Source organism: Eptesicus fuscus, chromosome 16 (genome assembly GCF_027574615.1).
Source record: "Eptesicus fuscus isolate TK198812 chromosome 16, DD_ASM_mEF_20220401, whole genome shotgun sequence".
NCBI lineage: Eukaryota > Metazoa > Chordata > Mammalia > Chiroptera > Vespertilionidae > Eptesicus > Eptesicus fuscus.
This window is the reverse complement of record NC_072488.1, coordinates 19,255,337-19,270,450: the sequence shown is the minus strand read 5'-3', so window position 1 is coordinate 19,270,450 and position 15,114 is coordinate 19,255,337. Positions and strand designations below refer to the sequence as shown.

General features: G+C 37.2%; 1 protein-coding gene across 1 annotated transcript in view; it reads left to right on the top strand.

Annotated features, from left to right (window-relative positions):
- HNRNPLL (heterogeneous nuclear ribonucleoprotein L like) overlaps positions 1-8,387 on the top strand; it is a 30,816-nt gene extending 22,429 nt beyond the window's left edge. The window contains exons 8-13 of the mRNA XM_054727898.1: positions 604-821; positions 3,853-3,974; positions 4,454-4,655; positions 5,370-5,427; positions 5,513-5,611; positions 7,341-8,387. Coding sequence (XP_054583873.1) covers positions 604-821; positions 3,853-3,974; positions 4,454-4,655; positions 5,370-5,427; positions 5,513-5,611; positions 7,341-7,396 — 755 coding nt within the window. The 3' untranslated portion in view covers positions 7,397-8,387. The remainder of the gene's footprint in view (positions 1-603; positions 822-3,852; positions 3,975-4,453; positions 4,656-5,369; positions 5,428-5,512; positions 5,612-7,340) is intronic.
- The last annotated feature ends 6,727 nt before the right edge of the window (positions 8,388-15,114 follow it).

Sequence of the window (15,114 nt, the reverse complement as noted above, 5' to 3'; positions counted from 1 at the left end):
TTATTTATGTGGTATAGTGTATTTGCTAAAGTTGTATTTTTCTTTCTCTTTCTTTCTTTCTTTCTTTCTTTCTTTCTTTCTTTCTTTCTTTCTTTCTTTCTTTCTTTCTTTCTTCCTTTCTTTCTTTCTTTCCTTTCTTTCCTTTCTTTCCTTTCTTTCCTTTCTTTCCTTTCTTTCCTTTCTTTCCTTTCTTTCTTCCTTTCTTTCCCTCCCTCCCTTCCTTCCTTCCTTCCTTCCTTCCTTCCTTCCTTCCTTCCTTCTTTCCTTCCTTCCTTCCTTCCTTCCTTCCTTCCTTTCTTCTTCCTCCCTCCCTTCCTCCCTCCCACCCTCCCTCCCTCCCTCCCTTCCTTCCTTTCTTCTTCCTCCCTCCCTCCTTCCCTCCCTCCCTACCTCCCTCCCTCCCTCCCTCCCTCCCTCCCTTCCTTCCTTCCTTCCTTCCTTCCTTCCTTCCTTCCTTCCTTCCTTCCTTCCTTCCTCCCCCCTCCCTTCCTCTCCCCTCCCCTCCCCCCTTCCCTCCTCCCTTTCCTTCTTTCCTTCCCTCCCCTGCCCTCCTTTCTTCTCTCCTTCCTTATTTCCTTCCTTTCTTTTTGGTCATTTTTATAGGATCACATGGTCCGTTATTGCCTTTACCGAGTCGTTACAGAATGGGTTCTCGAGATACACCTGAGCTTGTTGCATATCCATTACCGCAGGCTTCTTCCTCTTACATGCATGGAGGAAATCCTTCTGGTTCAGTTGTGATGGTTAGTGGATTACATCCACTAAAAATGAATTGTTCAAGAGTCTTCAACCTATTCTGCTTATATGGAAATATTGAAAAGGTAAGTTTCTTTTTTACAATTTTTTGCTAAGATAATATAGTAAGAAAATCTGAAAAGCCAGCAAATACAGGGTGTCCTAAAAAATGTATACATAATTTAACAGCTGATAGCTCAGTTTTGAAAATGAAATGCATTTTAATAAACACTGCCTTTATAATTATTCAAAATGTGTGTATACATTTTGGGGGGATACCCTATATATGTTTTCTTCTTGAGTTAGGAACATTCAAGTTACTTTAATAATGAACCACAAGAGGTAAAAATCCATTAGGTAGGAACTCTAGAAATTATTTTTTGTAGGTAAGTGATCAGTATAGGTTGTTGCTACTAAAAATATTTTTTTAAATAACTAATATCAATAGAAGTCTAAAACAGTTTAATCAATTACTGGAGTATTATAGGCATAAGTCTAATTTTTTAAAATCATTTCAAAGAGATCCTAGCATTTAGCATGTTAACTGTAGAATTTGGAAGAACCAGGTATACATAAATATGTCTCGGACTTAGCCACAGGTCTAGATTTATATACTTGCCTCCCAAGTGCTAGAGTTCTTGTATCTTCTGAGGAACAATGCACTTTCAGACCCACTTTGATAGGATGTGTTCAGAACTTTCTGTTTGGAGCCTTTTACTCCAAAAGGAGCAAAAATTTAAATTAAACATATTTTGAAAATCTTTAAAATTTTAACTTTATTTTCACCAGATAACTAACTCTGTGGCTCCCCCAGGTCTATGATGTTTTGTTCATTGATAATCATAGAAATACTTAGGATTCTCCCTGTCACAAAGCAGATATTAAACTATTTTTGAAAGAATTGTGGGAAATTTAACTGGACAAATGATTGATAGTCTTAAGTTACTAATTGTTTGAATCACTTGCTAATTGAGTTTCAATATTGTGGTATTGATGCTTTCCCTGTTATTTTATGTGATTTTTAATGTTCTTTTCACAACAAAAAAGTGTAAGTATGTGAGTTTCTTGGTACTCTTAGTTCTTTCTTTAATTCTAAAGCCTCCCTGATTTGATAAAGGAACTTGTGAAAATCTCTGAAATAAGAATTTCCTCAACATAACTATTTGACAACATTTTTTAAAAAATTCACATTTGGTATAGGAGGATATATTTAGAATATTTCTACTTATATAACTAGTTAAGACTACATGGGACAGATTTAGCAACATTGGGGAAAATAGTTCAGATTTTTTTCATACAGACATTTATGCTTGATAACTAAATGGGCTAATGTGTACTTGAACCTTCTTTACATAGTGTTAACTTTTCTGTTTGCACTTTTCACATTAGTAGATAATCAGAATCAGTTTAATCAATATCTTTAGTAGATCTTTGTCTTTTATGTTATAAACTGACTAGAGGCTCGGTGCACAAATTTGTGCACCAGTGGGGTCCCTCAGCCTGGCCTGTGGGATCATGTTGAAACTGGCTCTCTGACATCCCCCGAGGGATCCCAGATTGTGAGAAGGTGCAGGGCAGGCCAAGGGATTCCACCGGTGCATGATTGGGGCTAGGAAGGGATGCGGGAGGGCTCCAGGGCATGTCCATCCCGTATTGCTCAGTCCCTATCAGCTGGACCCTGGCAGCAAGCTAACCTACTGGTTGGAGCATCTGCCCCCTGGTGGTCAGTGCACGTCATAGCGAACAGTTGAGCAGCCTTAGCATATCATTAGCATATTATGCTTTGATTGGTTGAACGGCTGACTGGTCAACTGGACACGTAGCATATTAGGCTTTTATTATATAGGATAGGATTATCATATGATTTAGAACCCAAATCACTTTGTCTAATAAAACTTAAGTTTTCTGTATGTTATTTGAACAATTCTAGTCTCTCACTCCACATATCAACAATTTTAAAACATTTTAAATTATATAGTATGATACATTAAACTCAAGCCATCATATTCTTAAAATATCTCTGTATAGTTAACTTTACCTAACTTCTTTTAAAGATTTACCAGCATAAGAACTACATACTTCACATATGTATTTACTTACTATTAGATTTGTAGATGTTAATTGGATTTAGTCAAGGGAGAAAAATTTTGCCCATAAGAAGACAAATGAAACTGAAAAGTTTTGCTACAGCTGAATTTTGTTCAAGTATAGGTGTAGTATAAAAATGCTAGGATAGCCCATTGAAAGTTGCGATGGTGAATATAAATGCTGTGTTGCATTTATTGTGTAAATACATTGCCAATATTCCTTTGAGGTTAACTGATAAGGAAGCATTTTCAAGATGTCATGGATGTTAGTGATACTTAATAACTATTTACAGACTTTCCAAGGGGAGGAAAATCATTATGCCGAGTAATTTTCATACTTGATCCCATCTAACCCTTACAGCATTTATACTAAAATTGGAATGGGCCTCTGCCCAAGATATTATGAAAACTTGTGAAGTATTTGCCTATTTTTTAAACTGCCCCTGCCTTGCACCAGCCTTTTACTGGAAATGTCTCAAGGCCATCTTGTATTATTTCTTGATAGGATTTTGTATATCACTGCAATAGCACTCTGGTTATTTGGTAATTATCACTTTCAAATTTCTGACCTACCTACTAGTATATAAACTTCAAGAAGACGTGGTCTGTTATGTTCACTGGGGAGAGCCTAGCACAGTGCTTATCAAAGCATATTGGGCATTTAATATTTGTTGAATGAAAAAAGGTTGAGTCCTGTCAGATATTATTATCTCCATGTTTTAGGGAAGTCTGAAGCTCAGAGAAGTGAAGTAATTGCTGCAGGTTACACAGCTGATAAATAACAGAGCCAGGGTGAGCCTGTGCTCTTCTGCCATGTGCTATATAATTACAGTTTTTTTTACAAAAAAAGCTTTATTGAATTTTGATATGAGTTAAAAGTGTCTAGTAATAATATATCAGAATAAAAGTTGAAGATTCCAGGTGATCTTCTGTATTTGTCATTAACCACTTAAACCATATTATCTTTTAGAAATTCTATTACTATAAAAGGGAATTAAATGGTCACATTTATGGGATTTTGTATTTACAGGTAAAATTCATGAAGACCATTCCTGGTACAGCACTGGTAGAAATGGGTGATGAATATGCTGTGGAAAGAGCTGTCACACACCTTAACAATGTCAAATTATTTGGGAAAAGACTTAATGTTTGGTAAATATCTTAAGTGGTAAATTTTAAACATTTTTTTTTTAATTAAAGACATAATTTTAATTTCAGAATATTTTAGTGTAACTGAAGGCACATCTGAAACTAGCACCTTTAGTGTTGTTATTTTAGACAAAGTATTAGGATCATATAATTCAGATTTTGCTTACCCATACCTGGTTTTTAGTTTTATGATCATACAACAGCATGTTTAAATGGGCACATTTTACATTAAAGTTTTCTAATATAAGAACATATTCAGTAGATTTTTTTCTAGTTAATGTCTAAAATATGAGTGATTTAACTAAAATTAAATATTTAAATACATGTTCGAAATATTAAATACTTAAACTGTGTTTAAATAGCCATGTGTGCTTCTCTGGTAAGGTTGGTGGAGGCATATATGTTAACATTTCGAGGCTGCCTACTTGCTGCTTTTTTCTAACAAGACGTATGTTCTGTGCCGGTTTCCTTTCTATCTTCAGTGTGTCTAAACAACATTCAGTTGTTCCAAGTCAAATATTTGAGCTGGAGGATGGTACGAGTAGCTACAAGGATTTTGCAATGAGCAAGAACAATCGCTTTACAAGTGCTGGCCAAGCATCTAAGAATATAATCCAGCCGCCCTCGTGTGTGCTGCATTATTATAACGTTCCACTGTGTGTCACAGAAGAGACCTTCACAAAGGTGGGCACTGAAATACAAATTGTGTAAAATGTCCCTGTTTTCTGTTTAAAAATGTCTTATGTTAGCCTCATTTTAAAGTCTTGCTCTGCTCATCTACTTTTGATATTATTAATATTCTGTTTGTTTGGTACTTTATTTATATAGTTTATTCCTTGGCCATTATACTTTTCTGGCCTCCATTCATCATTTGTCTGGTTTTGGTTTGTGGCCCAATCTTTTTGAGAGTTGGAATTAGGATGAGATACCCTTACTCCTGCATTCGGAAAGTTTTCTTACTGTGTTCTTGATTCTTACACTTCAGGAAGACCACATTGGTTATGTTCACTGTGGAGTAACTAGCACAGTGCTTACCAAAACAAAACAAAATGTTACATGTTCCTGCCCTTTTCCCCTAACTGTAGGAAATGCTTCAGAAGAGAATTGATTTTCTGGAACTCCACTCCTATTGGTCAAGCAGTAAATCCTGGTCTACTTTGAGAATATATATTTCAGTTACAAATCTGTGGTTTTATTGTACAGCACTAAATGTACATAGTTTGTAGACTACCACTATTTTTGATTTTTCTCATACAGCTTCTTAATCTAAAAACATATGACTTCATTCATTCATGACAGGATCAAAACTTAAATGCTACCATAAAGTTTACTTTCTTAGAAAAGGTAGGAATATTATTTTGGCCATATTTTTAATGGAGCTTTATATTTCTTTAACAGTTATGTAATGACCATGAAGTTCTTACATTCATCAAATATAAAGTGTTTGATGCAAAACGTAAGTGCACACTCCCTCTCTTTAGGTTTTCTGGTTAAGTTGATGACAGACAAATAACAACTGGATTTGTGATTCTTTGTTTTAGCTTCTGCCAAAACCCTTTCTGGACTCTTAGAATGGGAATGCAAAACGGATGCAGTAGAAGCCCTGACAGCACTTAATCACTACCAGATAAGAGTTCCAAGTAAGCAAAACTGTGTCATTTTCCCATGGGAGGTACCATCAGAAGCATTGACAATAATTTAAAAATAACATCTATTAGCTTTAAAAAAATACAGAGAAGTACAAAGAAAACAAGGCATATAAATCCCACATAATACTTGTATTAGTTATCTATTGTTGTCTAACAGGGTATCCCAACATTTACCACTTTAAACCAACAAACATTTATTATCTTACTATTTCTGAGGGTCAGTAATCTGTATGCAGTTTAGCTGGGTAGTTCTGGCTCAGAGTCTCTTAGGATGCTGCAGTTGTCTGGGTCTGCAGTCATTTCTAGTCTTAATTGGGGGCTAGAAAATCAACTTCCAAGCTCACCCGTGGTTGTTTGCGGGCCCAGTCAAGCCGCCTTGCCCCTTCCATGGTAACTGGCTTCCTTCAGAGTGAGTGATCCAACAGGGAGCAAAAGACCAGAACAGAAACTACAATGTCTTTTATAACCTAATATTGGAAGTGGGGTATCATCACTTACGCTGTATCTTACACAGACCAACCATGGTACATTGTGAATACCAGGGCTGTGAATACCTAGAGGTGTAGGGATCATTGGGGCCATATTGGAAGCTGGTTTCTACAATACCTGTTGATCTAGAAGAAAGGAATACATGTAGCCTGGCAGGTGTGGCTCAGTGGTTGAGCATTGACCTATGAACCAGGAGGTCAGGGTTCGATTCCCAGTTAGGCACATGCCCGGGTTGTGGGCTCGATTCCTAGTATGGGGCATGCAGGAGGCAGCTGATCAATGATTCTCTCATCATTGATGTTTCTTTCTCTCCGTCTCCCTTCTTCTCTGAAATCAATAAAAATATATTTTAAAAAGACAAGATTTCTAAAAAAAGATACCAGAATTTTTTTTTTTTTGCATAATCAATTGATGAAGAGTTATCTCTGCTTGGTCTGAAAAGTTAAAGAAAAATGCATAAAATGGAATTTTGTGTGTGGATTACACCCAATTTTTTAAAAAAGTGAATTTAAAATTTATATATCCTGTTGATCAGAGATTTAATACTAGATGTCCTGAATTTTTTTTCAGCTTATTGATATCTTCCTGTGCACTCCAGTCTTGTCCCACTTCCCAAGCTATATTTGAATTGGTTTCTGTAGAGGAATTACCATTGGTAATATTTTCTGCAAAGTGAGTTTTAGCTCATGGACATAGGCCTAATCCTGATACTATTAACTCACTAAAAGAAAAACAATCAGTGCCTTCTAAGTGTCAGATAATATTTAGAACAGTAGGAATGTAGCAATAGATAAAGTCCCTGGCTTCATGGACCTTGCCTACTAGTAGATAGGAATAAAAGTAATCTTCCCTGCCCTGACCGGTTTGGCTCAGTGGATAGTGTCGGCCTGCAGACTGAAGGGTCCCGGGTTCAATTCTAGTCAAGGGCATGTACCTTGGTTGCAGGCACATCCCCAATAGGGGGTGTGCAGGAGGCAGCTGATCGATGTTTCTAGCTCTCTATCCCTCTCTCTTCCTCTCTGTAAAAAAAAATCAATACAATTTATTTTTAAAAAAAGTAATCTTCCCTTTAACCTTACATAGACATTTTCCTTCTTTATATTTCTGCTTCTAATAGTATACAAAGGTAAAATAATTTACTCTGCTAATTCAAGGTATTTGAAACTCTGCTGTTTTGATTCTTGAAAGTTGGAAGAAGTGAACTATTAACTTTGTTTTTTAATTTTTACAGATGGTTCCAATCCCTACACATTGAAGCTTTGCTTTTCTACGTCATCCCATTTATAAGAGAAGAGCATGTTAGAATTTATGTTCATGGTTATTACAATTTTAAAGCTATACTTCATTTGAAAAATGGAAAATGGTTCATCTAATGTTGCCTTGCTTACTTTGACTTAAGATCCTGTTCTGTAATAAATATTTTGCCTTGAGTAAATTTGTTGTAAACTTGCATATTGAATTGTTTTCATTTTAAAATAGAATGTCATAATGTAGACTATCTACAGCTTCCTTGTAGATTGCTCAAATATATCATTTCTAATCTTATTATTTTTCTTCCGCAGTGAAAATATATTTGCATTTTTAATGCTAATTATCTGCAAGTATTTTTCCATTGTGTATGAGATTAATGCAGGTGAAAGTATTGCATTTTAATATTATAGAATTCCTATTAAATGTTTAGATGTTTAAGTATATTGCAGTTATTCATAATAAACATAACTTGTATTTATTAAGTATTTTAATCAAGTTTGAGAAGAACATACACATATTAAATTTTAAGTACTACAGATTTAGCTGATTTATATTTCTGAAAGGCTAACAGACATATGGGTACACTTGTACAGTATGCACTCAAACTTATTTAATTTTTTTTTAAGTCATTGTCCATTTGTATTGACATGCCTCTGTTTCTAGTTCCAGTTTGGAGATTTTATAAAGGTACAACACTGAGTTAATGTGTTCATCTTCATTGGTTGCATGTGACTTGATCTTGAAAACATGTCTAGTATTTGACATTGAGATTTTAATAGAAGTTACGATTAACAGTGTCTCTTCTAGATAATCTGAGATCCATGGATGGGCTTTAGGGAGTCTGTGAACCCCCTAAAATTGTATGTAGAACTTTGGGTACTTGCATTTTTATTTTTTACTCTTGAATCCATCAGTAATATATGTATTTTTCTATATGGTGTAAGGTATACGGATCTAATTTTATTTTTATTCCAAACAGATAGCTATTTGTTTTGACACCATTTATTAAACATTCTTTCTCCCAGTGGATCTGTTTTTGTTTTTTTCCTTTATTTGCGAAATAATATATCGCATACATAGGGCAAGTAAGACGTAAGGATGAAACATGGGATTAAGAGACTATTGAACACTTGTTATCAAGGTCACAGCTTTTTTGTTTTAGAAAACTGATACAGTGATTTTTATTTTAATCTTAAAAGAAGGGAGAATATGTTTCATCTAGCTGGAATAACTGAAGTTTATAGTTGGCAATAGTAATTTTGTGATCTTGAGACTTTTAAACAAATTTGCATATAGAAATTCCATTTAGATCTTTCTAAATGCTTTGTTTTAAATTTTAACATAAAGAAGACAGTTTGCCTTAATCTTTTTAGAAATGAGCTTTAACAAATTTAAGAGCTATCTAATAGAAAGTTTAGATAGAAACTAAACACATTAACCTTTATTTCCCCTTAAATTTTAACAACAGTGGACCAATATCTCTTTAGCCCTGTAAAGATTTAGAGAAATTTAAATTCAGCCTAGAACAGCGATTTTCAATCTTTTTCATCTCATGGCACACATAAACTAATTAAAATTTTGCAGCATACCAAAAGATACATCTTTTTGACAATCTGACAAAAAAATAGGTATAATTTTGATGCATTCACATTGGGTGGCTATTATTGTGTTGGCTGTTACCATTTTTTAATTTGACAATCTAAGGGAAAAGAGATTAGTGCCCCTGACTAACTACTCAGATATTGCATGTTTTAAATATTCATGCAGCACACCAATTGAAAATTGCTGATCTAGAGCATTTTAGACCCTTATTATGGAATCCAGTAACTTATGCAAAGGGTAACTTGCATATGAACTGTTAAATGTATGATACTGGACTGTGTATATTCCTCATTCATTGCCAATTTAATACCTAAGTTTATCTAACTTGACAATAAATAAAGCTTTTTTTCCTTCCCTGTTAATACTTTTCTTATAATACTATAAGTACATTTGCTGTTAAATTGAAATCTTAATTTTAAAAAGTAACTTGTGACTTTATGCAAAGTTGTTTCTTTTCCTTCCCCTCTGAAAGCTAATATAGATGTCAGTGTTATAGATTATTATTTTTTAATTCTTTATTATTTAAAGCAGTGGTCGCCAACCTTTCAGACCTCATGGACCACCAGTTGGCAACTGCTGGTTTAAAGTATTACATATAGTATTACATATGTCTCCTTTTCCCCCCATTGACCTCTCCCCGGCCCACCCCACCCCTCAGCACATGCCCTCATTCCCCCCAGTTTCTGTGTCCATTGGTTATGCTTATATGCATGCATACAAGTCCTTGAGTTGATCTCTTCTCCCCCCACCCCCCACCCCCACCCCTGCCTTGCCTTTCCTCTGATGGTCTGTTTGATGCTTCTCTTAGTTTTGTTCATCAGTTTATGTTGTTTCATTATATTCCACAAATGAGTGAGATCCTGTGATATTTATCTTTCTCTGACTGGCTTATTTCGCTTAGCATAATGCTCTCCATGTCCATTCATGCTGTTGTGAATGGTAAGAGTTCTTTCTTTTTTACAGCAGCGTAGTATTCCATTGTGTAGATGTATCACAGTTTTTTAATCCACTCATCTGCTGATGGGCACTTAGGCTGTTTCCAAATCTTAGCTATTGTAATTTGTGCTGCTATGAACATAGGGGTGCATATATCCTTTCTGATTGGTGTTTCTGAGATTTCTTGGGATATATTCCTAGAAGTGGGATTACTGGGTCAAATGGGAGTTCCATTTTTAATTTTTTGAGGAAACTCCATACTGTTTTCCACAGTGGCTGCACCAGTCTGCATTCCCACCAGCAATGCACAAGAGTTGGTTTTTCTCCACATCCCCTCCCAACACTTGTTGTTTATTGATTTGTTGATGATAGCCATTCTGACAGATGTGAGATGGTACCTCATTGCTGTTTTGATTTGCATCTCTCGGATGATTAGTGACTTTGAGCATGTTTTCATATGTCTCTTGGCTTTCTGTATGTCCTCTTTCTAAAAGTGTCTATTTAAGTCCTTTGCCCATTTTTTGATTGGATTGTTTATCTTCCTTTTGTTAAGATGTATGAGTTCCCTGTAAATTTTGGAGATTAGGCCCTTACCAGATATAACATTGGCAAATATGTTCTCCCATGCAGTGGTCTGTCTTGTAGTTTTGTTGATGGTTTTTCTTTTTTTTAATATATTTTTTGATTTTTTCACAGAGAGGAAGAGAGAGGGATAGAGAGTTAGAAACATCGATGAGAGAGACATCGATCAGCTGCCTCCTGCACACCCCCTACTGAGGATGTACCGCAACCAAGGTACATGCCTTTGACCGGAATTGAACCTGGGACCCTTCAGTCTACAGGCTGATGCTCTATATCCACTGAGCCAAACCGGCCAGGGCTGTTGATGGTTTCTTTTGCTGTGCAGAAGTGTTATAGATTATTTTGTGCCTAAGATTTTAGTAAACCTGTGAATGGTGACAAGGCTTTACTTAATTTAGATTTGCTTTAAGTGGTACTGACTTTTAGATACGAACTCTGTCATAATGTCCTATCCTCCCCACCAAATGACAAGTAAATTTTTCAGGTGCAAACTGGTTGGTAAGCCGGGCCTTGCTAATCTCTGCACTGGTGTGTCAGTCCTATACTATTGTCATCAGTGATTTCTTTGACAGGTTACTTGGGCATCACCACTGTTAATGGAGTTTGCTTTGGCAACACTCCTTCTTAGCCTTAGCGACAATGTTCTTCCCTGGGCTATCTTTCTGTTTTTAGAACATGAAAAAGTAGATTTTATAGATATAAAGAATTAATATAATGTTGATTGTATTTTTTAAATATTGAAATTCCATTCCATATCCAAATCCAATTACATATTTGATAATAAATTTGGTAAAGAATTATAAATTCATTAGATCATCTGGAAACCAGATGGGCTGAGCCCCCAAATGGTGCCAGCCTGTAAGCTGCCTTTTCAAGGTCATTGCTTTTTTCTGAAACCTAGCATTTCCACCAAACGGATTCAAGTGTGCACTGAAACCTGATCACCCTCCTAGCCTCTCAATTTTAACAGGCTTTGAATTTGAACAGATATAGTGGACTTTGCTTGACTAATAAAAGCATCTTCAATATGAAGCCCTTTATTTGAGGGAGCACTTGAAATTCTCTTAGTTTTAATTTATGAATGAGGAAGTTAGAAGTGGTGGATATTGTTGCCTCTCTACCCTCCATTGCACCCTCGCCCACTTTGTAAAGTAGTCAAGGTTTGAGTGAGCCTAATGGACTTAGTCTTGTACTGCCCCTTTCGGGGACATTTTGACAGTTTATTAGGGTTGCTTTTTCCCCCAGTTTGGAGAATACTACAAATATTTGATGGGCAGGGACCAGAAAGAATTGTCCTGTGTCCTACATGACTTTCCAGTATCCCATCAGATATTATCGTATCCTAGAACGTAACTCTGTTTTGTGTATATAAACACATTGAATTTTCTAGGAATGCAACTACCTTGTGAATCAAGTAAAGATGATTGTTTTGTTTTGTTTGTTATTTCTAAGAGTTCTTCACCATTTTGGAAAACTACATCATCAAAGTGGTATTTGAGTTAATATTACAACACATCGGGGTCAGTTTTCATTTGTAGCAGTCACATTCATTTCTTTATGTCTAATATAGCCATTCCTGAGCATTTATGTATCACAATGTGCATCTTATTGTAAGTTTTATTTCTCCTTTATATCAAGTTATGGTTTTATTTTAGTTGTTTTTGTTACCAATGTGTGTGTGTGTGTGTGTGTGTGTGTGTGTGTGTGTGTGTGTAAGTAGGCTGATATTATACCTATCTAGGAATATTATTTCAGCATAATAAAAGGGTGTCAGGTTTTCTGGGTTGGGAACCATTGCTTTAAACAAGGTAATTTGGTTCTGGGTTGATCAGGTAAAACTAGGTTGATCCAAAGACAGTGAAGCCAGGATTTGTTGAAGAATGGTCGAGGAGATGCTTTCCCCGAGGGGTGTGGTCTGCCTGTGTGAGGTAGGCCTGTGACTGCTGTGGCCCTTCTGCTATGTGAGAGAACTCATCTGGGAGAGAAAAGTGATACCGAAGAGCGTAGAACTAAAGGCACCCTAATTTCCACAGCACACAAACCACCAGGAGCATAGGCTAGTTTGATGCTCAATGGACCTCTGTCGTCAGAGTTCCCTTTTCAGTGACAAACCATAACTATATATTTTAAGAATCTATAATAGCCTACATTTCACCTTTAACTCGCCATGCTAACATACAAACAACAGTCACATGAAAGAGCATTGGGAATTGTTTGACGGAGGGCCTCCCTATCTTTAAACCTGTAATATTTATCTTTTTGTCAGTCAGGCCTGTGACCCATCTTATTTTTTCATCAGTGCCACTGAAAACATTCTCTGTAGATTTGTTAATGACTCCTTTATTTTCAAGAGCAGAAAGTGTATATATACTCAGTTCTATTATGTAACTTAAGTCTTTTATGTAAATCATATAGAACTGATAACTGAATTAATAGAAGCATTGAATGAGTGGCAGTTCCTGACCTGGGAACGTACATATCTCCTTTGTGTAGCAGTAATCACAGGCCAAAGTTTCTAGACAACCTTGAAATGTTTGCTTTCAGTTGATTTGGTCATTTGGTTATAATTTCTGGTTTTGTTTTGTTTTTCCAGAAATAAATACCAAGAGAAATCAAGAGCAATATTATACCTGGTCAGGGTGTTTTTTTAGTTTATTCTAATGAAGTAGCTGTTTTGTCATTCAAGGTCCAAGGTTTATTCATCATTTAGTTGTCCCCTTCCTGGGCCTCTTCAGGTTCTGAAATGTAGCAAGCAGAACTGTTTTCCCCCCATCATATGTGAACTCCATAAAGGCAAGAGTCTGTGTGTGTGTGTTGTGTGTGTGTGTGTGTGTGTGTGTGTATACTAGTGGCCCAGTGCATGGATTTGTGCACATTGAAAGGAAAATAATTAGAAGAAATATTTTAATATTGCTATTTGCCCTTTTTCCCTCGGTGCCTGGGAGCCGGCACCGCTGGTCACCGTCTTCGGGGCAATCGGTGGGGCGATTGGTGCCCCCCCCCCCGCTCACACCCGTCTTGGCCTGGCACCACCTGCTAACCTACTCTACCATCCCTCTGTGGTCCCGCTCTCGTCAGGGCCCATTAGGGCCAGTAGCGCTTCCACTGCCAGCCTCCACTGCCACCCGTTGCCAGCACTGCTTCGCTGATGCCCTCTGTGTTCCATGCCGCCCCCTGGTGGTCGGCGCACATCATAGTGAGTGGTTGAACTTCCGGTTGAGGGGACAATTTGCATATTAGCCTTTTATTATATAGGATAATATATATATTTTTTAATTGATTTCAGAGAGGCAGGGAGAGGGAGAGAGATGGAAACATCAACCATAAGAGAAAGAATCACTGATCAGCTGCCTCCTGCAACCCCTCCCACCCCCCACCCCACTGGGGATCGAGCCTACAACCCAGGCATGTGCCCTTGACTGGAATTGAACCCAGGACTCTTCAGTCTTCGGGCTGATGCTCTATCCACTGAGCCAAACCAGCTAGCGCAAAGTCTTTGTTTTTTTTTTCCCCTGTTCAGCACTTCACTCATAGAGTTAGGGTGTCCCACATGAAAGTGTTTTCACAGACAAGGCCTGTATTCATTGGTGCCAAGGCCGCAGCTTGACCTTGTCTAACTTTGTGGCTAAGATGAAGGAACCAGCATGCTTATCAAGGGGAAGATAACGCAGATCTAAAAGGAAATTATAATACTGAAGGCCACAGAATCAAGATTAAAAACTATTTTGGTAGGCTTTGGACAACCAGATGACATTTAACTGAGATAAGAAAAGGTTCCTCATTTAATATTTAACATTAATAGCTAACATGTATTGAGCATTTATGTATGTTAGGCATCCTGCTAAATATACATGTTATGTAATTCTATGAAAGATGAGGTAGATACCATCATTATAAAGATGGGAAATTTAACCTGCCCAAGATTGCTCGCCATTAAGAGGTAGAACCAGGATTCCAACCCTGAGGGTTCCAAAGCACGCGCACTCGCGCGCACACTACTATGGCCCTCAGCCCCCAAGATAGCCACTTCCCAATCCCTGGGACCTGTGAATATGTACCCTTCATGCTGGAAGGAATTTTGCAGATGTCAGTAAATGTTCTGACCTTTAGGTGGGGAGGTTATCCTAGATGATCCCAGTGGGTCCAGTTTAATCACACAAGTCTTCGAAAGTGAGCAACTTTCCTATCTGCAGTGAGGGAAAGATGAGACAGGAGGAGAGATTCAAAGCACACAGCCTAAACTTAACACATCACTAAATAGTTTTTTTTTTTCTAATTTTAAAATATAATTTTATTGATTTCAGAGAGGAAGGGAGAGGGAGAGAAACATCAATGATGACAATCATTGATTGGCCATCTCCTGCACGCCCCCCCCCCCCCCCCCCCTGGGGATGGAGCCTGCAACCCGGGCATGTGGCCTGACCTGGAATCGAACCGTGATCTGGTTTATAGGCTGATGCTCAACCACTGAGTCACATGCCAGTCAGGCAATAATTTATTTTTCCAAAAATGGAATAATGCAGCTCATTGGATGGGATGAGACATCAAGGCTACCACTTGGGTTATCAGTTGGTAATTCAGAATTGTTTGGCTTCTCGATGAATGTGGACTTTGAACTAGGCTCTCTGGGCAAA